Here is a 24017-nt window from a genome sequence, read left to right on the forward strand (position 1 = left end):
GTTTGATATTGTAGGTCTGGGACGGGGTCATGTGACGCGCTGCTACTTACTGCACCTTTCACTCCAGTGTTTCTGGTTTGGCCGTTTCTGTGGAAACAGGCATCATTTTTGGATCGTTGCCAAGGAAACGTGAAAGTTTTCATAAATAAAATGCCACAATGATGCATGTTCAGGATCAGGGACCAGGACCTGGACCAGAATCAGGACCAGAACCAGAACCAGAGGATCAGAACCAGGGTTCCCAGCAGCAGAGTGCTGAAGCTCTGACGGGCTTTCCGGGAACATCAGTCGGATCAGAGCCACTTTTTCCAGCTCGGAGCTTTTAATGAGCTCCAGGAATCGATCAGCTGCGGAGTGAGGACTCCTCTCTCACACAGGATCTTTGGCAGCAGCTCGCAGTCATTACGGTGAATTATCTGCAGCTCGGAGCGCGAGACGCCGCGAGGCCAGCAGCCCGGGACTGCTGCACCACCCAGACTCCATCACACACACACACACACACACACACACACACACACACACACACACACACACACACACACACACACACACACACACACACACACACACACACACTGCAGAGAACAATCCACTCTAACATCACCAATGGAGACATTTGGACAGAGCTCAGTTGGATTTTTGTTTCGGTGATGGTCAGCTCAGAACTACCAAGTCCAGGAGAACCTGGTTCATGGAAGGACCGGTTCTGCTGTCTCCTCGGGACAGAGCTCAGTGGACTGCACCATCAGAACCGTCCTCCACAACCTGCAGGACCACCGGTCCTGTGGGGGACCAGAGACCACCGGTCTGGTCCTGTGGGGGACCAGGGACCAGAGACCACCGGTCTGGTCCTGTGGGGGACCAGAGACCACCGGTCTGGTCCTGTGGGGGACCAGAGACCACAGGACAGATCACTATGTGTGACCGCAGCTTATCAGTAAAGACATAAACAGGGATCATCAAATGACACACCTCTGTGTTTGTGTGTGTGTGTGTGTGTGTGTGTATGTTTGTGTGTGTGTGTGTGTGTGTGTGTGTGTGTGTGTGTGTGTGTGTGTGTGTGTGTGTGTGTGTGTGTGTGTGCGTTCTTGTATTTCTATCCTTGTTGGGGCCAAATGTCCCCACAAGGATAGCAAAACGTGGAACGACGTGCCTTGTGGGGACCTTTTTCCGGTCCTAAGTAGGAGAAACAGTGTTTTCTTGACCATGTTGTTGTTACTGAAAAAAGTAAAAGTGCAAAACATTTCTTTAGGGTTAGGCTTTGTTGTGGTGTGGGTTAGGGTTAGGGTAAGGGTCAGGGTTAGGGGCTAGACATGAATGGGAGTCAATGGACGGTCCCCACAAGGATAGAAATACAAGACTGGGCGTGTGTGTGTGTGTGTGTGTGTGTGTGTGTGTGTGTGTCTCAGGTTTCTGTCAGACTCTGAATCGTCCTGAATCCAGTGGATCTGGTGACTGATCGATACTCCAGCAACCTGCTCAATGTAAACAAACACAGCGAAACCCGACACCTGCGTGGTGAAGCCCCGCCTCCTCAGGTCATCCACCTGTCAGTCTAACAGACCAGCTGCTTTTCACCAGTCCTGTAGAGGACCACAGTCCTGTCCTCTAGAGGACCACAGACCTGTCCTCTAGAGGACCACAGTCCTGTCCTGTAGAGGACCACAGTCCTGTCCTCTAGAGGACCACAGACCTGTCCTCTAGAGGACCACAGACCGGTCCTGTAGAGGACCACAGTCCTCCTGTCCTCTAGAGGACCACAGACCTGTCCTCTAGAGGACCACAGACCGGTCCTGTAGAGGACCACAGTCCTGTCCTGTAGAGGACCACAGACCGGTCCTGTAGAGGACCACAGTCCTGTCCTCTAGAGGACCACAGTCCTGTCCTCTAGAGGACCACAGACCGGTCCTCTAGAGGACCACAGTCCTGTCCTCTAGAGGACCACAGACCGGTCCTCTAGAGGACCACAGTCCTGTCCTCTAGAGGACCACAGTCCTGTCCTCTAGAGGACCACAGACCTGTCCTCTAGAGGACCACAGTCCTGTCCTCTAGAGGACCACAGACCGGTCCTGTAGAGGACCACAGTCCTGTCCTCTAGAGGACCACAGACCTGTCCTCTAGAGGACCACAGTCCTGTCCTGTAGAGGACCACAGACCTGTCCTCTAGACGACCACAGTCCTGTCCTGTAGAGGACCACAGTCCTGTCCTCTAGACGACCACAGTCCTGTCCTGTAGAGGACCACAGTCCTGTCCTGTAGAGGACCACAGTCCTGTCCTCTAGAGGACCACAGTCCTGTCCTGTAGAGGACCACAGACCTGTCCTGTAGAGGACCACAGACCTGTCCTGTAGAGGACCACAGTCCTGTCCTCTAGACGACCACAGTCCTGTCCTGTAGAGGACCACAGACCTGTCCTGTAGAGGACCACAGTCCTGTCCTGTAGAGGACCACAGTCCTGTCCTGTAGAGGACCACAGACCTGTCCTGTAGAGGACCACAGACCTGTCCTCTAGAGGACCACAGTCTTGTCCTCTAGAGGACCACAGTCCTGTCCTCTAGAGGACCACAGACCTGTCCTGTAGAGGACCACAGTCCTGTCCTCTAGAGGACCACAGTCCTGTCCTGTAGAGGACCACAGACCTGTCCTCTAGAGGACCACAGACCTGTCCTCTAGAGGACCACAGTCTTGTCCTCTAGAGGACCACAGTCCTGTCCTCTAGAGGACCACAGACCTGTCCTGTAGAGGACCACAGACCTGTCCTGTAGAGGACCACAGTCCTGTCCTCTAGAGGACCACAGTCCTGTCCTGTAGAGGACCACAGACCTGTCCTGTAGAGGACCACAGTCCTGTCCTCTAGAGGACCACAGACCTGTCCTGTAGAGGACCACAGACCTGTCCTGTAGAGGACCACAGTCCTGTCCTCTAGAGGACCACAGACCTGTCCTGTAGAGGACCACAGACCTGTCCTCTAGAGGACCACAGTCCTCCTCTCAGGACAGGAGATCAGTGCAGATCAAAAATCAATCAGAATTTCCCCATTTTGGGACAATCAAGGGAATATTGATCTACATTGACCCTGTCTGTCCCCCTGTCTGTCCCACCGGCTCTTCTCTTGTCTCACTTCATGTCCTGTCCCTCCTCTCATCCCTCCTCTCGTCCCTCCTCCGGTCTGTCTGTCCTCCTCCTTGTCCTCCTGTCTGTCTTCCACCGTCTCTCATGTGTTTACTGTGTTTTGCTGCATCAGGCTTCTGTCAGCGTTTCAGCCGTTTGGTTAAAAACACACACACACACACACACACACACACACACACACACACACACACACACACACACACACACACACACACACACACACTGCACCCCATCCCATAATAACCACACCTAACAGCTCCGGTGCAGCAGCTGCATGCAGGATGTGAGCAGCGGGATACCGCAGTACACCTCCCTGCATCCCTGCCTCCACCCATCCCTCCATCCCTCCATCCCTCCATCCACCCAGCAGCCCACTGCACCAGCTCCATCCACCCCTCCGTCCCTCCATCCCTCCCCGGCCACAGCCCACAGAGTCAGGAAACTTCCACTCCTCCGTCCTGCCCTCCACCCTTCCCTCCAGCCTCCCTACCTGCCGGCGCCTTCTCTTTGCTCTCCATCTCCCGGGTCCCGGTTCTCAGGGGCGAGACGCTCCTCTTCTCCTCCTTCAGCTGCTTCCGACGAGCGTCGAGCCTCCGGGAGAGAGAGGAGGACGGGTGGAGGAGGAGGAGGAGGAGGAGGAGGAGGAGGATGAAGGAGGCTCCGCAGCGGCACGAGCGGCGCTGCAGTTCTCTGTGAATCCTCCTCAGCGGCTCAGCTGGTGAGGATGATGATGGTGACGAGGCTTCTTCTTCTTCCTCTTCTTCTTCTCCTGGTTTTCCTCCTGCGGACGTTCAGGCTCGTGCGTGTCGTTCACCTGTTCCGCGGCCGCGCGCCTGCTCCCTCCCTCTCTCTCTTTCTCTCTCTCTCTCTCTCTGCCGCCGTGCACGCGCCGTGTTGCTGCAGCTCGAGCCAGGAGAGTTCGGAGTGACGTCACCAGACGGAGGAGTTTTAAGGTGACACCGTGAGGATGAGGAGGAAGAGGATGATGAAGGTGAGGAAGAGCAGGGTGAGGATGATGAAGGTGAGGAAGAGCAGGGTGAGGATGAGGAAGAGGGAATGGAGCGTGAACTTGGACTCTCCAGGTCTGGGGGGTCAGAACCCAGACCCCCCCTCCCCACAACACTCAAACCTAGAAAACACGTGCGGGTCTGGGGGCCCGTTTCCATGGAGACTGTCAGAGTGTTTTCAGCTCCTCAGACTGAGACCAAAGTTTTGTGTTGCAGTGGTTGTGTTGTTGTTGCTGTTGTTGCTGTTGTTGTTGTTGTTGTTGCTGTGCAGCCGCAGCGTGTTTGCAGCACAGGTTGTGTTTCTATCTGGAGACGATGGCGATGATGGATGGTGTCCTGTTGGCACGGCGACGAGGAAGAGCTGAGGAGGAGGAAAAACAAGCAGGAAGCAACTAGGAGGAGGGAGAGGAGGGAGGAAGAGGAGGGAGGAAGAGGAGCAGCTGGTGACTCCACAGGAAGCTGGACAGGAAGCAGAACTTCCGTCTGAAGTGTTTTTAATAGAAACGTTTCCTCTTTGGTCCTGAAAGGTCCATCAGCAGGACGCTGGTGTTTTTTTTAGAATCACCATTTTTCTATTCCAGCGTTTACATCTTTCATGTCTTTCTGCATTTTTTCGTTTTTTCTCATTCTTTCTCCCTTTTTTTCCTCACGTGACAAAAAGTCTGACTTTCAGGTGTTTCATGCTTCAGACTTGTCATGAGGCCCCTGGTGATGCCCCCCCCCCCCCCCCATGCGGTGTAGCTGCATCCAGCAGGTGTGTGCATTGCCGTGGAGACCAGCTGCACCCAGCAGGTGTCTGTTGCCATGGAGACCAGCTGCACTCAGCAGCCATGACTGTGAATCAGCAGTTTTTCATCCAGTTTGTGTGGTTGAAGAAATGTCATTTGTAGAGAGCCAAGAGGTTAAATTAATTTTTGTTTTTTTCGTTTTTCACTGTGAGCATCAGAAGCCTTTCATGGATTTCTGGTGACGTTTTCATGTCTGCAGGATCATCCATTCAGCCACAGCGACTTTGTAAAAATATGAGAACTTTTGGATTTCAGAGAGAAATTCTTTCTCCGAATTGCATTGGAGCGGATGGGAGAAAATTCCGCACTCTCCCCAAACAAATGCAACTGTACAGAGAACCACTGAAGATAGAGGAAAAATAAAAGCATTGTGGGAATCACAAGAAAAACACTTACGTTTTGATGTTTAATTTGTTAAGATTGAGCCAAAGACGTGGCCGTGGGGACGAGAGAAACTCATTTATCTGGTTTAAAGCCTCTAGAGCCTTTCCCACTCCAGCCGTCTCCAATACACACCCATTCTAAACTCCAAAAACAGCTGGAAATCTTACCAAACTTTAAAGCTCACGGTTTGAATTTGGCAGAAAATTTTGAAATGAGGTTCTCACATCTGGATAGAGGACAAAAATGGCAACGTTTTGATGTTTTAATGACGCATCCATAAGAAAGTATGGCGAGGCACGATGGACTTGTTCAGTGGTCCATAAAACCACGCAAGTCCCAGAAAACAAACGCACAAAGGAACGAACGAACACACGCACGGAACCTGTTGGGGTTCCTCGGGGTTCGGTCCTCTGTAGGAACCTGCCGGGGTTCCTCAGGGTTCGGTCCTCTGTAGGAACCTGCCGGGGTTCCTCGGGGTTCGGTCCTCTGTAGGAACCTGCCGGGGTTCCTCGGGGTTCGGTCCTCTGTAGGAACCTGCCGGGGTTCCTCGGGGTTCGGTCCTCTGTAGGAACCTGCCGGGGTTCCTCGGGGTTCGGTCCTCTGTAGGAACCTGCCGGGGTTCCTCGGGGTTCGGTCCTCTGTAGGAACCTGCCGGGGTTCCTCGGGGTTCGGTCCTCTGTAGGAACCTGCCGGGGTTCCTCAGGGTTCGGTCCTCTAAGCTTGACTTTGACTCCCAGAACTGTTTAGTGCTGTTTGGAATAACCGTAACGAGGCCAGATCTCCAACCAAACAAGAGTTGAACTAGCAGAGATGGAGAGTTCTCCAAGGAACGGTTTTGGATCTGGCTCCTTCAGTGACAGACGGTTCCACTTTAGCTGGTTCTGGTGTCCGTCAGACCTTCCCTCCACTGTTCTGAGGTAAACCCCCACCTGAAGCTAAACCTGGAGACGGAAACCTGGAGTCTTCAGACACATTTTAAAACAGTCGGTTCTTTCCTGGGACACATACTGGAACCCGCCTGGAGCCGTTCACCAAACAGCACCGGGAACTTTAAAGGCCTTTGTACGCTTCCCCGTCGCTGCGACGTCGTTCCTACACCGGCAGCCCTGCGCCGCCACTGAGCATATATTGGTTGCGTCAAGGGAACGCCCTCCTCTGCAATTTCACCGCCAAGCCGCTAGGCAGGCGTGGCTGTGTCTTTGTTTCACAATCAACTTTTTTCAATCAATCAATTTATTTTTGTATAGCCCAGTATCACAACAACAGTTGCCTTAGAGGGCTTCAATCATCAATCGGCAGTCACAACAACAATGCGGCTTCTGTAGCTCCGGCTTTACCTAGACCTAGATCTATAGACACAGATATCTAGACACGCGTCCACTTACCGGACATATATCTGCATATATGACATCTGGCAACACCGGGCTGTCGTGGAGGAGAGGCGTGAGCGGACCATGATGAAATATTGGTGAAATTAATGAGTTTTTGGACGATTAAAGCCGTTTTAGGAGTGGCGTTATTACCCATGCCCCGTCTGCTAACAGTATATGGATGTCCGCCGCTCGATTTGGGATCTAAATTTCAATTCAATTCAATTCAATTCAGCTTTATTTATGAAGTGCCAATTACAACATGGTTGTTTCTCGACACTTTTACAGAGAAACCCAACAGATCCACATGAGCAAGCATAAGCGACTGTGGAAAAGAAAATTTCTCCCGAAGCACTGTTCGGATCAGAAAAGCCTTCGGGGTGAGTATATTGTTCTACTTCTTTCTATAAACAACGCCCTCGACGTTCACGTCACCACACGTGGTTAGGTTTTTTGAGAGGTGCGCGTCAAGCCCTAGCGTAAAGCCGATGTAGGGCGCGGTGTAGACGGCGTAGGGACGACGTCGCTGCGACGGGGAAGCATACAAAGGCCTTTAGACGGAGACCCTGGACTCCAGCCGAGGCCCCGTTTCCACGATTCAGGTGAAAAGCCATCGTGTTGCGTTTCTTTCAGAACAGTTTAGCATTTACACGTTTAAATCCAAAACAGTTCACCAACAAAAACACAAAGGATCACTGCATTCATTTAATGTAGCCGTGGAAACGCAAAACAACGTATTTTCACCTGAAGCGATGTGTAACCTGAACCTCCAGACGTTCAGACGTCATTTTAAATGAAGCCGACATGGAACAGAAGCAGCCGACACACTCCCAGATGTTCTGGTTAAAAGACTTTATGGTGACTCTACTGTACAGGGTGTGTGTGTGTGTGTGTGTGTGTGTGTGTGTGTGTGTGAGTGAGTGAGTAGGGGTTTGCATAAAGAAACTCAACATGAGGACGAAGCAGAGCAGCCCGACACGGAACAGAAAAAGAAGAAGTCACAGTCGAAAGGTTCCCGGCAGACAGGAGGAACATCTTTAAGGTCAAGGGTCACAGTTCCGGCGAGCAGGACGGAGTGGGCACTTCCATGGTGTGGACAACATCTGGAGGGCGTGAGGACAGACACCAGGACAGCTGTGTTCGTGTTTCACTAATTGCACTTGAGGATGAAGATATGGTCGACAGGAGGTTCTTTTTTTCCCGTTCTTTTCTTTTTAAAGCGTTCTAACTAGAAACACGAGAACGCAACTGGAAAACAAGCAGCTCTGTAATCTACAACTCCCAGAATGCTTTGGGCTAGTGTTCCACTGAGACGTTCCACAGAGAGCAGGAGAACAGCGTCACCTCGTGGCCAAACGTGCTAACCACCGCCGCCACAGTGTCGCCATGGAAACTCGAAGCTGATCTGAAAGTCGCCGTTCTGCTGCTCTCTGTGAACGTCTCAGCAGAACGCCGCAGGTTCTCCATATGTTCTCCTCTAGCCGTTGCCGAGCTGCTTGCTTTGTGCGGAAATCGAACCTTGGACCCCGAAACGCAGAACAGAGCAGCAGAACCAAGTCGGGTGGGGGTTCCAGTGGGCGGAGCAGGAAGTGACATCACGGGACCGGCTGGAGGTCAAAGTGCAGCAGGTGAACCTGAGGTGAACCAGAGCTGTGGAGGCGACCCGGCGTCAACTCCCTCAGCTCTGATTGGCTGCTTCACAATCTTTAACAACCAATCGACAGACGACTCATCAGAGCTCGCCCGATCAGCTGGCAAGACGCCAACCTTCCAACGGGCTTCAAAATAAAAGACGAGGATCCGTTATGAACACGTTAACGACGTTCATGCACAGCTCGCTTCCAGATCACTGGTTAGAACCCCCCCCACCCAGGAGGGGGCGGGGCTCTGGAGGGAATGTCAAGTTTTAACTGGGTTTAAATCTGGTTTAATGTGGTTGATCATCAGGTTTGAAGGAGGCTGAAGTTCAGGTTTAACTCGAGCAACTCAACCTCAGCTTCCGCTGAACATCGTTTGACGGCAGGTTTGAAAGTTGAGCTTCTGGTTTGAATCTGGATTTTCTGGACTACAACGCTTTCTTACATTAGAAGCTAGCCGGGTAAAGTAAAGCACGACGCCTCCTGACCAATCAGACGCCACACGGTGGCGCTTTGAGCGGGATTCCAAAACCCAAAGTTAACAAAGCTAACGGTGAGCTAGTTTCAAGGTTTTCTGTCGCTTTAAGAGCCGACGTAATCGAAGTCTGTCCCTTTAAAAGCCGACGTAAACGCGTGTCCGTCCCTTTAAGAGCTGATGTCGAGACGTAAACGCCGCCGCGTTTCCGGCTCTGAGCTACCATCTCGTCCAGCGTCGAGTCCAAAAAGAAGAGGATCCTGACGTGTGTGCGCCCTTCAGAGAGGGCGGAGCTTCTGATGAGTCTTCTGAGCAGCTCTGTGGTTTTGTGTGGTTTTACTCTGAAAGGACATCCAGCTCCAGGGTGTGTGATGAAGAGTCGGTGAGGGATGACAGCCGTCCTCTCACAGGACGGGAGGCGGGACGACACAGCACCACCGTCAGAAGGAGAAAGGTGATTTTTTTTGTTTTGTTATTTTCTTCTTTTTTTTTTACATTCTGTGCAAAATTAGACAAAAAGTAGTCCACAGATAATCGTCAGTCAGTTTCTCTTCACATCTACACATCATCTTTGCATCTATGTACAGTTAGTGTTTCTAAGACGTTAGTACCATGGTCCCGCGGCGGGGACAGACATTCCTCAGAGACGGAGTCCACCGTCGGACCGACCTCACCGAGGCGTTCCTTCTCAAATACAACAACGAAAAAAAACAAAACAAAACAGATGGAGGCAAAAAGAAAGAAGTCTGTAGCACTTAAAGGAGTGTGGCTTCAGAGGGGGTGTGGCTTGTGGATGGGTACAGGTTCAAAAGGCGTGTTTCCGGGACCGGGACGCGAGAGTCGCTCCGACGGCGGATCTGCTCGTCCCTCGTCGTAGAAACGACCCGCTGCTCTTCGGCGGACAGTTTAAAAGGCAACCAGCAGGTAGAAAACACAGGGCACACAGTGAGAGGAGGCGCGAGGAGGCGTGAGGAGGCGAGGGCGGATCCTTCCAAGGATTCAAAAACTGTGGCAGACACGACGAGACGATCACCTCACGTCACTCTGTGGCAGAGAACCGGAACGGAGAGGGGGAGGGGGCGGGGGCGGGGTCTCAGAAGAACTTGTCGTCGATGCGGAAGTGCGGCCTGGTCACGTCGTCCGGGTTGATGAAGACGGAGATGGACTTGCCGGGGTTCTCGGTGACCAGCTGCTGCAGCTTCTTGGCCAGCCGGTCGTCCGGCTGGTTCTCGCCGCCGGCGTCCGACTGCGGCGACGGCAGGTTGGTGGCGCTGCCCCGCCACTGCAGCTCCAGCGTCAGCCGGTTGGCGGCCTTGGCGTGCTCGATGGTGGTGCGCAGGTGCTCGGCCGGGTCGGAGCGCACCGAGGACAGCTTGCGGGCGTGCAGCACGGCGGTCTCGTCCGACAGCTGCTCCAGCATGTTGCACTGCGGGATGAAGTAGTTGGGGCACATCTTGTTGACCAGGCAGTGCTGCAGGTCGTCGATGAGGCCCAGCAGGAAGTGGGCGGACAGGTCGTCCTGGCCCAGGTAGGTGGCGGGGAGGCGGTCGCACGCCCACAGCATGATGCTGCGCAGGTGGTACGGGCTGATGGCCTTGGGCCGCGACAGCAGCTTGATGATGATGGCCTTGCAGGCCTGGTACGCCTGCATGAGGCTGGACGAGATGCACTTCTTCAGCTGCACCTCGCTGCGGGCGAACGACAGGCGCCACTCGTTCTCCTTGCGGCCCTTGTAGGAGCAGGCGGGGACCAGGTAGAAGCCGCTGATCACCTCCTCCTCCGTGATCTTGCCGTCCCAGAAGTGGTTCTCCATCAGCCAGCTCTGGGCCACGGCCGGCCAGCCCTTGAACGACACCACGGGCACGATGTCGTACAGCATGCGGCTGCTGCCCACGCCCAGGATGACGGAGATGACGGTCCCGTTGCGCTCCACCTTCTCCACCCGCGGCATCCCCCGCTGCGGCTTCTTCTGCACCTCCAGCAGCACCAGGGAGATGGACTGGTAGAACCAGTCGGCCACCAGCGTCGGGGAGAAGAAGTAGTTGGTGGTGCCGTTGATGTGGTCCACGATGGTGCAGCAGTCCTTCCACTTGTTGATGGTCCCCTCGTCGAAGAGCCGCAGGCTGAGCCAGGAGTGGCCCAGCGCCGAGTGCCGCATGTCCAGCGTCACCGGCTGGTTGCGGTCGTGGAGCTTGAGCGCGGGGACCAGCAGGGTGAAGTCCATGTCGTAGTCGGTGCCGCGGGCGTAGACGCTCAGCTCGTCCAGGTCCATGTCCACCACGCCTTCCCGGACGCCGCCGGACAGCAGCAGGTACTCGTTGGCCACCGGCAGCTTCTGGTCCAGCTTCTGGACCATACCTGGGACAGAGACGGACACTCGGTCAGGGGCGCTCAGACACATGGCGGTGGACTCACTACTTTCTCTGCCGTGTATTTCTGTTACAGTAAACTCCAGCAATTCAACAAGTTTTTATCTGATGACTCGATTAATCGCCAGAATAACCAATAGAATACTTGATGACTAAAATCTTCAGCTGCAGCCGAGCATGAAGCTAATATCTACACGCCATGATGCATTTTCAGTTCAGATCTTTCTCCAAGACAGAACACGGAGACGACATTAATGAGGCATCATGGGTCTTGTTCCCACTCACAACTGGTGGTTACGGAGATGGTTTGGTAAAAAACTGTGTTCACGCTCGCGGCTGAGCATCAGCTGATCGCCTCGCCACAGAGCCTTCTGTTCAAAAACCTGAAAAATACAGCGTTACACAAACGGGGGGGGGGGGGGGGGGGGGGGGGTTATCACATTTCCACACATTCGGAGAAGTTTGTACGTTCAGACGTGATAAATGATGAGACATGCTGTCAAACGTCCCGTTGAGCTGCACGAGCGTGGACGGACAAACAGAAGGAAAAACACCTGCGAGGACACACAACCCAGAGACAGGAAAACACCCCCTGACTACAGGAAGACAAAATACACCTGCAGACATGGGACAACCAAGGAGAAATACAAAGCAACCACAAAGAGACACCAAACAACAACTTCACGCAACCCAACTACAGAACGACACCAAAGACACGCAAAGTGGTCGCGTTCACATTTGGCCTGAATGTGTGTCTCAGGTGAAGACAGGTGAGAGCAGGCCCCACAACCTCCTCACTCAGACCACTACTGCTCGCACATGTTTGATGGAGTGAACAATATGCGTCTCGAAAGGCTCTCGGACGGCTTCGCAGCGGGAAAATACGTCCGCGTCATCCATGCGGTCTTTAAATCACCGTGCAATCCTCCTGCCACTTTTCCAACGGCGTACAGCGGAACGGTCCGAACAGCCGGAGTCGGACTTAGACGCTTGCCACTGTGCTAGGCTGGACGACAACAGCTGACTGACGTCACTACTGCGCGCCGCGCCCTTTGACCTTTAAGCGAACGTGACGTACAGGAATACTGTATCCCGATCTGAACCGGCTCGTCCTGCACACATACTGACGCCATGTTAAGACGGGGATGGCGCCTCGGCCCCAGCTGTGCTTCTGTTACCCGAGACGCAAGCTAATGCCAAGTACGAACAGGGCTGAAAAGACGCAAAACAACCGCAAAGAGACGCAGAACAACTGCAAAGAGACGCAGAACAACTGCAAAGAGACGCAAAACAACCGACAAGAGACGCAAAACAACTGCAAAGAATCGCAAAACAACCACAAGGAGATGCAAAACCACTACAAAAAGATGCAAGCTAACCAACAAGACACACAAAACAACCACAAAGAGACGCATAACAGCCACAGAAAGAGCAACAATATCATGGAACGACATGCAATGGAAGGATGAAATGACATCAAACAACTACAAAGAGACAAAAACAAGTATAAAGAGGCTTTGACGTGCCCTTCAACCTGTGACCCCCCCTTAATGTGTGGTCCCCAAAGAGCTATAAAATTGTGGGCCACACAGTTGTAACGTCTGCCCCCCCAGAGCTATAATGTATGGGCTTTGTGTGTGACACCCCCCCCCCCGGTGCCCCATGGCCCCTGATGAGGACGTCCCTACACCACCTGACCGGCAGCAGTGAGCAGACCTGCCAGCTCTCCATTCCACTCATAAACAAACCGAACCTCTGGAGGATGCAGAGGACCCTGAACGCATCTTCTCACCTGGGCGGAGGACAGCTCGCATCCTCTCGCAGCTCGAGCCACCTGCCCCGGTGCACAGAGCAGCGCGAGCCCGCAGCCCGGAGCCCGGAGCCGTGCACGGTGACCCGCGGCTCCCCGCAGCCCCCCGCCCGTTGTGTGCTCACCCAGCATGGAGAAGATGAAGTCCTTCGCCGTGTGGATCTCCAGGGCCCGCTGGTCGTCGTACTCCCGCTGGTCGTGCTTGCTGAACTCCTGGATGAGCCGGTTCAGGTCCTCCATGCGGGCCGCCGACCTGAAGTCGAGCTCGGGCCCGACGCCGCCGCCGCCTCCGCCTCCGCCTCCGTGCGGCAGCCTCCCGGCGGCCATTGTGGGACTGTTCCCGAGGCTGCCCGCCGAGCCAGCCCGGCTGGAGAGAGCAGGAGCCGCCATCTTTCCTCCGCGGTCACAGCAGGTTCAGCTCCGCCGAGACTGCAGCAGCTGGTCTGTCCGGAGCGGGATCGAGCGGGGCCGAGCGGAGCCGAGGGTGACCGAATAGGGCCGAGCGTTGCCGAGGGTGGCCGAATGGAGCCGATGGCTGCCGAACGGCCCACAGGCGGACGAGTGTGGCCGAGCGGTGTCGAGGATAACCGAATGGGACCGAGTAGAGCCCAACGTGCCGAAGGTGGTCGAACAATGCCGAGCAGAGCCGATGGTAACCGAAGGAGCCGAGAAGAACCAAGCGGGGCCGAGAAGCAGTGTTTCCCCTCCCGTCCTCACGGGGGCGCTCTGCAGCCTGTTCGCTTCGCCCCGGAACGGCTCAGCTCACCGGAGCACCAACATGGCGTGGAGGAGCTGCTCCGTCCTGCTCAGGCTGACCGGAGAAGAGGTGCTGCGGGGCCCCGGGAGGGGGGCCAGGTGAGGGAGGGGTGCGGCCGCAGTGTGTGTGTGTGTGTCTGTCTCTCCGGGGCTTTTGGGTGAAGGGCGCGATCTACCGATGGTGATGCTCAGGGATCCTTAATTTGTGCGGTTAGTCTCGCTGCGCAAATAATCAATATCCCAGAGTTCTGATCACATAAGCTGGTTTCTGTTCCATCATAAGAGCAGCCAGGCTGCTCCCGAGGCTGAGGTGTGTCTGTGGAGGGGGGTCCCTCCGCCTGGGGGGTGTGGAGGACTGGAAGTACCAGAATGAAAGGAAGTCATGTCATCTAAACAGTTAAACTTCACTCGTTAAAAAACCCACCTAATTCTCCAAATAACTTCTGGATTTCTGCACCAGTCTGAGGCCCCGTCCACACGAAGTCAAAACGCTCATAGTTCCATAAACGTTTGCCTGTAAAGATGGAGTTGATTCAATATTTATGACCGTCCACATGACTGTTTTCAAAACGGCCGAAACGTTGCAATAACATGCCAGGCCGCTAGGGGGCGCTTCATATCATAGCGCCTCTGCCTAGTAACAGCTAGCCCTTCATGATCTTCTTCGTGGTCGATCCAACTTTACATGAAGCATCCTGCTGACAGCTTCATGACAGAATATAAAGAGACGTTGATGTGAACTGTTCTTTCTGTGGAAATCACCCTGAAACAACTCAACAGCTCTTTGGACATGTGACGACTCCAAGATCTTCTGGAAGGATTTCTGTTGCTTTGTAATTAATAATGTAGACTAGGACTTTACTTTGAGGTGGGAAAATGTTTTTTTGTTTCTTCAGAAAACAGGAAAAAAAGGACAGATTTTTTTAGCATCAATTTACTAATCCTAAAATCAAAATCAAAATCTTCTTCTGAAATGTACTAATGACATATTTCATAATTTTGACAATAGTATGTGCACTGGCGCTATTTTTCTCGATTTAACTAAAGCTTTTGATCTTGTAGATCACTATTTACTTCTAGACAGATTGCATGCCATTGGACTTGATCGATCATCGTTATTGTGGTTTAATTCATATCTACACCACCGCAGCCAATGTGTGTCATTTCAAGGCACTCAATCTAAATTTATTGGAATTGATAAAGGGATTCCCCAAGGTTCCTCTCTTGGGCCTTTGTTGTTTTCAATATTTATAAATGACCTACCACTTTGTTGCACAAATTGTGATATACATCTCTATGCAGACGATACAGTCATCTATTGCTCCAGACCTGTTATTTCAGAAATAAATGAATCCCTGCAGGATGATTTCGATTCTGTGCAACAGTGGTTGTCATATAATAAATTACTCCTTAACAAAACTAAATCATACTCGATGTTGTTTAAGCGATGGTGTATAGATACTCTGGAAAATAATCTTAGTCTATATTTTTTGGATTCCTCTCCTCTTGAACCCACAGACTCCATTAAATACCTTGGGGTGTGGCTGGAACAAGATCTCTCTTTTAAACTACATATACACAACATTACTAACAAACTGAATTATTGTTTAAAAACACTATATCAATCTATGAATTGTTTCACTTTTCAAATTGGGAAAAGAATAGTTACACAATTGCTGCTTCCCATGTTGGACTATGCAGATATAGTATATTTAAATACAGCTCAAACTTATTTACACACTTTGGATATTGTCTACAACAAACTCTGTCGTTTTGTTCTCCGCTGTCCTTATCTGACTCATCACTGTGAGCTGTATGAGCAGCTGTCAAGGCTTGCTCCTTCTCAGAGAAGACAGTATCACTGGTTACAGTTTATTTTCAAATGTATACACCTCAACTACCCAATTTATTTGAAAAGATACTCAGTGCCTTTCAGTACTCCTTATGGTTTACGTCATCATGACCAAATTTATCTGAATGTGCCTAGAACCAGATTGGAAATTGGAAAATTAGCTTTCAACGTAAAAGCTCCTCAAGACTGGAACAACCTTCCCGAACATATTCACTCAATAAACTCAATTCAGATGTTTTGAAATTCAGTTTTCTCATTTCTTCAGAATGTCTGTTTGTGTTTTTAGTTAAATACATCTCGACTGTCTCCACACCTCTAGGGTGGTGCGGAGGCTTGGCTACACTACTCTACAAGTCTTCACTCCCCCTGTCAACGCTCTCAGGTTTGGGGAGGGTTCTGGGTATTTCATTCCCCTCGGTCACCCTCTGCTCATTGGGCAGGGGGGAGGCCTGCAGCTGTGGATCCCCTGCCCAGCTCACAATAAACCGTGTTTTATTTAGCTTTATTTACTTATTCATTTAGTATGCACTGATGCTTTTGTTACTTAATCTTGTTGTGCTTGTTTTGTGTGTGTTTTTTTCCCTTATATATCTGTGTATTACCATTTATTTTATTTTTTGAAACCATTGTTATGCTAAAAACTGTATTATCCGCCAAAACTGACACATTTGTAATATAATGGAGTCCGATGGTTCCATATGCCTTACTCTGTGCATGATGCGGTGGTGGCGGTGGCTGGGGAGTCGGGTGATTCATGACAGCTGTGTGTGTGTGTGTGTGTGTGTGTGTGTGTGTGTGTGTGTGTGTGTGTGTGTGTGCGTGTGCGTGTGCGTGTGCGTGTGCGGTTGTTGTTATGTTTTGTATTTTTGGTCTTGTTTAGTTGTCTTGTTAATTCATTGTATTATGATCATTATGGTTGTCCGTTTTTCATGCCATGCTCCTTATGTTAATTGTCATTTCTTTCAGAGGAACTCCTTGAAAACGAGATGATGCATCTCAAGGGGTTACTCCTCTATAAATAAAATGTTAAATAAATAAAATTCTTTATTCATAAATGCAGATACAGCAGGCAGAAGCCATCATTTACCCTCTTCAGAAATGTTGTACTCTCTTGTATAAAAATGTTAAAAGACTCTGAAAACAACAAGGCTGTAAAAACTATCAGTATCTGTGAGAAATTTTAACTGTTTGAAAGAAACTGATGGCTTATTTGTTGCGACGTAGCGCAACGACGCAAGCATATCAGGAAACGCTCCAGAACAGGAGTTCTTACGGAGACATGGATTCAACAGTTTTCGGATCTGTTGACCCTGGAACCTGGTTTCAAAAATGTTCGGTTTCAGATCCGTGGAATGCTGACTTCGTGTGGATGACAGGGTGAATTGATCAAACATTTTTGAGTTTTGGCCTGGATTGCTCTTCGTGTGGATGGGGCCTGAATCAGCTTCAGTTGTCTCACGTCAGTAAATTCATTTGGAACAATGCAAAAAGCGAAAAAGTGAAGCACTGCATAAAAATGCTGCGTAAAAATACATATATTCACAATCAGAAACTCCTTAAAAGCAGTGGAAGCTTCCCCAATCCTCCAAGAGTTATCATGCGTGCTTTTGTCAAAGGAAATCGAAATGAGGTTCACCAGTTCTCTTGGAGGCGTTTCAGTCCAGGCAGTTCGGGCGGCGCTGAGCTGTGGACGCCATTCAGTCAGGCCTCGCTGTCCCGTACCGGACCGTCCTCGGGAGACGTGTGGATGTGAAGAACTGTGGCGCACAAGCTGCAGAGATTACCTGCTCAGTGTATCGGCTAAACACCCCAACGGACCCTTGATCCATGACTTCTGTCTGCCTGACGTTCTCTGTCTGTCCAGCAGGTGTCCTCGCAGCTTCCAGCAGAGATGCAGCTTCAGGAAAGTCTCCAGGAAACCAGAGAAGAAGATGGAGGAGGAGTTTAGCCCCGCCCCCCAGCAGGCTCCGCCCGCCCCGCCGCGGGCCTTCGGCCGCCTGGTCAGGCCGCTGGTGTTCACCGTGGGGGTAAGGCGGGTTGACCGGCGTGGCGGCGGCGGCGGCCGGCACGCCGGCGGTGCTGACTCCGCCTCAGTTCACAGGCTGCTCCTTCGCCTCGGCCGCCGTCTGGCAGTACGAGTCCCTCAAGTCCCGAGTGCAGAGCTACTTCGACCAGGTGCGAGCCGATTGGCTGGACAGGCTGCGGCCAGCGAAGCGAGGAGACGCCCGCAAGGAGGTGAGAGGCACCGCTGACCCCTGACCCCTGACCCCTGACCCGGGAGCAGGGAGTCCTTCCCTGGTTCTGGTCTTGGTCCAGATGCAGAAATGTAGTCCAGAAGCACCAAAACAGCATCATGACATCAACATAGTATTAATGAGTTAAACTCCGCCCACGCCGAGCTCTGATTGGCTCTTTGTGTTTCAGATCAACCAATGGTGGAACAGCTTGAGTGAGGGCCAGAGGACGGTGACGGGGATCATCGCTGCTAACGTGGCGGTCTTCTGCTGCTGGAGGGTCCCGGCGCTGCAGCGCCTCATGATCCGATACTTCACCGCCAACCCCGCCTCCCGTGAGTCCCGCTGCCCCCGTGACCTCTGACCCCTGACAGTCACCGATTACCGCCAAACCACGACTAACGCTCTCTGCTAGCTGTTAGCTTTAGCATTGTTGTAATGTAATCTGATTACATGAACAACTGCTTGTGAGTAAGTAATCTTGTGAGTGAATATTTTTCTACATGAGTAACTTGTCAGTGAGCTTCCAGCCTCTGGTAAAGTGAACGCCGTGCAGACGGAGCGGCCGAGGAGCTGCGGTGGCTGCGGTGCGTTCAGGGACTGACCGGCTGCGTGGTTTTCCAGGGACTCTGTGCTGGCCCATGCTGCTCTCCACCTTCAGCCACTTCTCCTTCTTCCACATGGCGGCCAACATGTACGTCCTGTGGAGCTTCTCCAGCAGCGCCGTGTCCATGCTGGGCCGCGAGCAGTTCATGGCCGTCTACCTGTCTGCGGGTGCGTTCCGCCGGCCGGGGTGGGCCGGGTCACGTGACCGAAGCCCCGCCCCCTCACGCCCCCTCCTCTTTTTCCCCAGGCGTCATCTCCTCGTTCGTCAGCTACGTGAGCAAGACGGCCACGGGGAGGTTCGGCCCGTCGCTCGGAGCGGTGAGAACCTCACGGGAGAACGATGATGGACCACAATGCACCTGTGATCTGAGCCAAGTCGCCATTAAAACAGCAGCTCTGCGTGTGTGTGTGTGTGTGTGTGTGTGTGTTCACACTTCAGTCTGGAGCCATCATGACCATCCTCGCCGCCGTCTGCACCAAAATGCCTGAAGCCAAACTGGCCATCATCTTCCTCCCAATGTTCACCTTCACCGCGTCCAACGTAAGTCTGCTCCCCCTCCCCCTCCCCCTCCCCCTCCTTCTCCTCACCCTCCTCCTCCTCTTCCCCCTCCTCCTCCTCCTCCTCCTCCTCCTCCTCCTCTTCCTCCTCACCCTCCTCCTCCTCCTCCTCCTCACCCTCCTCCTCCTCCTCCTCCTCACCCTCTTCCTCCTCTTCCTCCTCACCCTCCTCCTTCCCCTCCTCTCTCCCTCCACAGGCGCTGAAGGCCATCGTTGCCATGGATACGGCGGGTCTTGTGTTGGGCTGGAAGTTCTTCGACCATGCGGCTCATTTAGGAGGAGCTCTGTTTGGAGTGTGAGTACAACCACGACCAGCAGGAGGCGCTCAAACTCAGTCGGTTCTCCTCATTGCATTCTGAAAGAACGTCTGAGACCGAGACGAGAAAACCAAAAGTCAGGAGGACCCAGGATCAATCCCTGAGGGACTCCAGTTGTCAGACTCTAGGATTCAAATTGAAATGACATCCAGTGGATCAGTTCATCAGTTCAAATACTTCTGGGAACTTCTGGAAGCTCTTTAGGAAATCTTATTTGTTCTGAAAAAAAAAAAAAAAAGTCCAGAATTCACATTTTAGTTACTAAGATTTCTTTTGTCCCTTTTCTGTGTGGTCTAAATGTAAAGAGGACCCAGAGTTGATCCCTGAGGGACTCCGTCCACAGCGGGGCCCTGACGGCCCCCCTCTGTCCTCTGTCCTCAGGTGGTACATCCTGTTTGGTCACGAGTTGATCTGGAAGAACCGAGAACCTTTCATCAAACTGTGGCACGAGCTGCGGACCCGCGGCGGCGGTGGCAGCGGTGGCGGCAGCGGCGCGCTGTAGCGCCGTAGTGCCCTGGAGCCAGTCATCTACATGTACAGCTGTATAGAATGAACAGAGAATCACTGGACCCAAAGAGCTCCTGGAAACAGGAACGTTCTCGTCTTCTTGTTTGATTTTGTTCCCGTCGGGTGTTCAGAGAGAGAGAGAGAGAGAGAGAGAGCTTCCTGAACGTTCCACAAAACAACTCCAGGAAAACTAACTCCGCCCTCTCCACTTCTCTCTTCAACAAAAACTGTTTATCTCCTTATTTATGTTGTTCTTTCAAATTAAAGTACGTTGATCTGAAGCAGCGACTCGACCTTGTTGTAGACGGAGCCGCTGTGGAGAACCGGAGGGTCTCGGTTCGGTGTTGACTCGGAGCCGGGTTTCTGCTCCAGGTTCGTCCGTTTCTTCTCCTGTTTGCTGTGCTGGAGGACGAGCTGTAAATGTAAGGTCAAAGGTCATGTGACTGATCTGGCGTGAGGTCGGACCAGGCCTCCAGTGCGGCGGTCCTCGTCACTCGGCCGTCGGTTCGACTCCGGTCGATCGGCTGTGAGGCAAACAGGATGAGTCACTGAGCAAACATGAAGCTGGTCTGATAAACAGGCCGCGGGCTGAAGTCCACCAACGCTCCCGCCTCTGGATGACCCCCCCCACACACACACACACACACACCTGACCCTGACCCCGACCCCGACCCGCACCCTGGAGCCTCTCACATCGAGACCATTCGAGGAAACCAAACGGGTTCCCTTTCTGACCCTCACATTCATCCTGTTCTACACCTGGAAAGCTCTGTCCAGGGAAGCGTTGCCATACAAACACGTTTCTTTGGGGACCCCACATTGTGGGGGTCTTCTGATTCAATCGACTCTGATAAATGACTGAACTCCATTGTGGAAATAGGCTAAATTAGGCTTTATGTGAATGCTTGGGCCCTGTCGCCATGGAAACAGTTCAACACGTTTTTCAAAGTTATTTGGTTCCCATGTCGCAAAATGGGCAAAAAAACAGATCAGACTCTGTCGTCATGGGAATGAATGAAATCACTTTTCAGTGATCTCTGGACCTCTGTCGTCGTGGAAACAGCAGGAAACGTTACTTTTGGAAAACGCTCCGGTTCTGTTGTCACGGAAATGTGCAAAAACTGCACTTTTCTCAATATCAGGCTCCTAAATAGAGAGCAGAGCCGCTCCTAACACGCATACTTAAAAAGTTGTTCTGCACATGCTCAGTAGATGGAAAAGAAGAACAATGTTTCCTCCAGAGTGTCAGGACTCCTGGTCCTGGTCCTGGTCCTGGTCCTCCTGGTCCTGGTCCTGGTCCTGGTCCCAGTACAGATTCTATTGGACTTGGTAGTTTTAGAGTTGACAGTCACCATAACAACGACCCGGTGTTCTGTCTGTATGAATGTCTGTGTTCTCCGTGTTCTCCAGACCGTGTTGCTCTCTGCAGAATGTTTGGTTTCATTACAAACAGCACCAACTAGTGGCCCGACATGAGAACTACATTGTTTCTCGAGTTTCTCTCGTTTTCATGGAGACAGACATCATTTTCAAAATGTCGTCATGTAAACGTGAAACTTGCCTGAAATGATCAGACGTTGTCATGGAAACGTGGCCTCAGAGCCTCAGTCCGGGTGTTCTGATCGCCTGTCTGTTCCTGGATCAGTCTTCACTCAGTCAGACTTTTATTGTGAAAAGTGACGGGGTGAGGGCTGCGATGCTGGGTTTCGGAGGGTTGGCGGTGAAACTCCGATGAAACTGGGATTCCGGCACATGTCCAGACTGTCAGCCTTTCCAGAGTTCATCGACCTCCAGCGGCAGCGAGAGACCAGAGCAGCGACGAAAAGCCCCACATCACAGAGACCACAGAGCAGGGGACAGCAGGGGACAGCAGGAGACACCAGGAGACAACAGGGGACAACAGGGGACAACAGGGGACAACAGGAGACAACAGGAGACACCAGGGGACAGCAGGGGACAACAGGAGACAACAGGAGACACCAGGGGACAGCAGGGGACAGCAGGAGACACCAGGAGACACCAGGGGACAGCAGGGGACAGCAGGAGACACCAGGAGACACCAGGGGACAGCAGGGGACAGCAGGGGACAACAGGAGATTTGAGGACTCATTAAGGAACAAGACAACTGGAAACCTCAATAAAAAGGCGGAGACATCAGGAGACAGGGGACACAAGACAGCAGTGAAAAGACACTTGGAGGTAAATCTCACACCGGTTTCATAGTTCAGTACATAAAGTAACAAACTCAATTTTCTTTTCATGTTCTGTGTTTATAATGTAGCTGTTTTAATATGACATTAGCTTAGCTTTCAGCATTAGCTTAGCTGTGCCTTCTCCTGGGACAGTCTGGGACTAACAGCTGTTTAAGATCTGATGGTTCCTGGTTGTTCAGGGCTTTATAGGTTCAGAGGAGGATTTTGAATTCTATTCCAGATTTAACAGGAAGCAGTGAAGGGAAGCTAATATTGGGGTGATATGATCTCTCCTACTGGTTCCTGTGAGAACTCTTGCTGCAGCATTTTGAGCGAGTTGGAGACTTTTTAGGCAGTTATTGGTTCCTGATAACAAGGAGTTATAGTAGTCTACTCTGGAGGGACAAATGATGGATTAATTTCTCAGCATGGCGTTGAGTCAGCATGTTCCTGATTTTAGAAATATTACGCCGGTGAAAGAAGGAGGTCCTGCAGACCTGTTTAATGAGAGAGTTAAAGGATAAATCTTGGTCAAAGGTCACTCCCAGGTTCCTCACAGTGTTACTGGGAGCTAAAGCAACACCATCTAGGGTCAGTATTTGATTAGATAATTTTTTTCCCTCAGGTGTTCGGGTTAAATGTAACAACTTCTGTCTTTTCTGTTGATCTGTGTCATCTGGTTTCAGGGATAGGTAGATCTGTGTATCATCTGCATAACAGAGGAAGTTAATGGAGTGTTTCCTGATGATGTTCCCTACAGGAAGCATGTATAATGTGAAGAGTATCGGTCCTAAAACAGAACCCTGTGGAACTCCATGTTTAACTTTGATCTGAGCTGAAGAGTCACTGTTGACATTAACCAAGTGGAACCTGTCTGCTAAATATGATTGAAACCAGTTTAATGCTGAACCTTTAACCCCAAAAGATTCTAGTCCCTGTCGCAGGACGTCAGGATCTACAGTAGCCTATCAATGTAGCACTGAGATCTATGAGAGCATCATTAGTAAATTTATTAGAAACAAAGGGAAGGTTGGATATCGGTCTGTAACTTGTCAGAACATTTAGATCTAGGGTGGGCTTTTGAAGAAGAGGTTTAATAACAGAACCTTAAAGTCCTGTGGAACAGAACCTGTTGAAAAGTTGATCTGATCTAACATTGACGAAATGTCTTTGAACAGTCCAGTTGGGATTGGATCAATGGACAAGTTGTTGGTTTAGATGAGGCCAGCGGAATTCAGGGGAGGAGACTTTCTGCACAACCAGACTGAGAGTTGGACCATGATGTCCATGATGTGGTTTCCTCTGTTAGTGTTCTCATGTGGCTGATCTGAGGTTTTCCCGTGACTCTATTTTATTGCTAGTTTGTCATTTAGTTTTCCTGTTTCACACACACACACACACACACACACACACACACACACACATATATATATATATATATATATATATATATATATATATATATATATATATATATATGTATATATGTGTATATATATATAGGCACTAATATATATATATATGTGTATATATATATATATATATATATATATATATATATACACATATATACATATATATATATATATATATATATATATATTAGTGCCGTCAGTTTTAATCGCATTGATCGCAATTAATCGTGATTAATTCATGGAGAACTGTCAACAGTTAACTTTTTTAAAGTTGAGATTAATTGCAATGAAGAATCTAATCCTCATAAATCAGTCCCAATATCAGGAAAAAAACACTATTATCCTCTAGTTCTTTTCTTTGACCCAATTGGCAGACCTCAATGGATTAATCGTGATTAAAATTGACAGCACTAATATATATATATTTTGTCGCAGTATAAACTCAGTATTTTGTTTATAGTGCTGTGTACTCTATATTGCCAAAAGTATTTGCTCAGCGTTTCAGTCATTTCATCAAGCCCATCAAGCCCCTGGGCCTGAGCCTCGGTCCCCCTCTTCTGGTCTTGGCAGGGTTCCCGGCTCTGAGCTGGTGTTTGCAGTGGATCAGC

At 51.1% G+C, this 24017-nt stretch overlaps 3 protein-coding genes across 4 annotated transcripts in view; 1 reads left to right on the forward strand and 2 right to left on the reverse strand.

Moving 5' to 3' along the window:
- Positions 1–3725, reverse strand: part of LOC115400124 (fibroblast growth factor 12-like) — an 18633-nt gene extending 14908 nt beyond the window's left edge. The window contains exon 1 of the mRNA XM_030107793.1: positions 3623–3725. Within this exon, the coding sequence (XP_029963653.1) occupies positions 3623–3650 (28 nt within the window). The 5' untranslated portion in view covers positions 3651–3725. The remainder of the gene's footprint in view (positions 1–3622) is intronic.
- Positions 3726–7525: 3800 nt separating this feature from the next.
- LOC115400110 (protein MB21D2) lies at positions 7526–13440 on the reverse strand. The gene is made up of 2 exons (XM_030107768.1): positions 13098–13440; positions 7526–11151 (listed from the first exon to the last, which is right to left on the reverse strand). Exons 1-2 carry the CDS (start codon positions 13360–13362, stop codon positions 9887–9889), a joined length of 1530 nt encoding a protein of 509 aa, XP_029963628.1. The 5' UTR covers positions 13363–13440; the 3' UTR covers positions 7526–9886.
- Positions 13441–13731: 291 nt separating this feature from the next.
- parlb (presenilin associated, rhomboid-like b) lies at positions 13732–20077 on the forward strand. Of its 2 annotated transcripts, none has more exons than XM_030109437.1 (9): positions 13732–13827; positions 17448–17607; positions 17675–17815; positions 18005–18149; positions 18439–18588; positions 18668–18738; positions 18860–18961; positions 19176–19273; positions 19677–20077. In XM_030109437.1, the coding sequence occupies exons 1-9, from the start codon at positions 13751–13753 to the stop codon at positions 19795–19797; spliced, it is 1065 nt and encodes a 354-aa protein (XP_029965297.1). In that variant the 5' UTR covers positions 13732–13750; the 3' UTR covers positions 19798–20077. The 2 variants fall into 2 exon arrangements, with proteins under 2 accessions (XP_029965297.1, XP_029965296.1); XM_030109436.1 differs by having other exon boundaries at positions 13751–13827; positions 17445–17607.
- Positions 20078–24017: the final 3940 nt, after the last annotated feature.

This window comes from Salarias fasciatus, chromosome 14 (genome assembly GCF_902148845.1).
Source record: "Salarias fasciatus chromosome 14, fSalaFa1.1, whole genome shotgun sequence".
Lineage (NCBI taxonomy): Eukaryota > Metazoa > Chordata > Actinopteri > Blenniiformes > Blenniidae > Salarias > Salarias fasciatus.

Coding starts and splice junctions, on each gene's coding strand:
- parlb (XM_030109436.1), top strand. CDS start 13,751: ATGGCGTGGAGGAGCTGCTCCGTCCTGCTCAGGCTGACCGGAGAAGAG. Junction 13,828..17,444: donor GGCCCCGGGAGGGGGGCCAG/GTGAGGGAGGGG, acceptor CTGTCTGTCCAG/CAGGTGTCCTCGCAGCTTCC. Junction 17,608..17,674: donor CGCTGGTGTTCACCGTGGGG/GTAAGGCGGGTT, acceptor ACTCCGCCTCAG/TTCACAGGCTGCTCCTTCGC.
- LOC115400110 (XM_030107768.1), bottom strand. CDS start 13,362: ATGGCGGCTCCTGCTCTCTCCAGCCGGGCTGGCTCGGCGGGCAGCCTC. Junction 11,152..13,097: donor CTTCATCTTCTCCATGCTGG/GTGAGCACACAA, acceptor TCTCTGTCCCAG/GTATGGTCCAGAAGCTGGAC.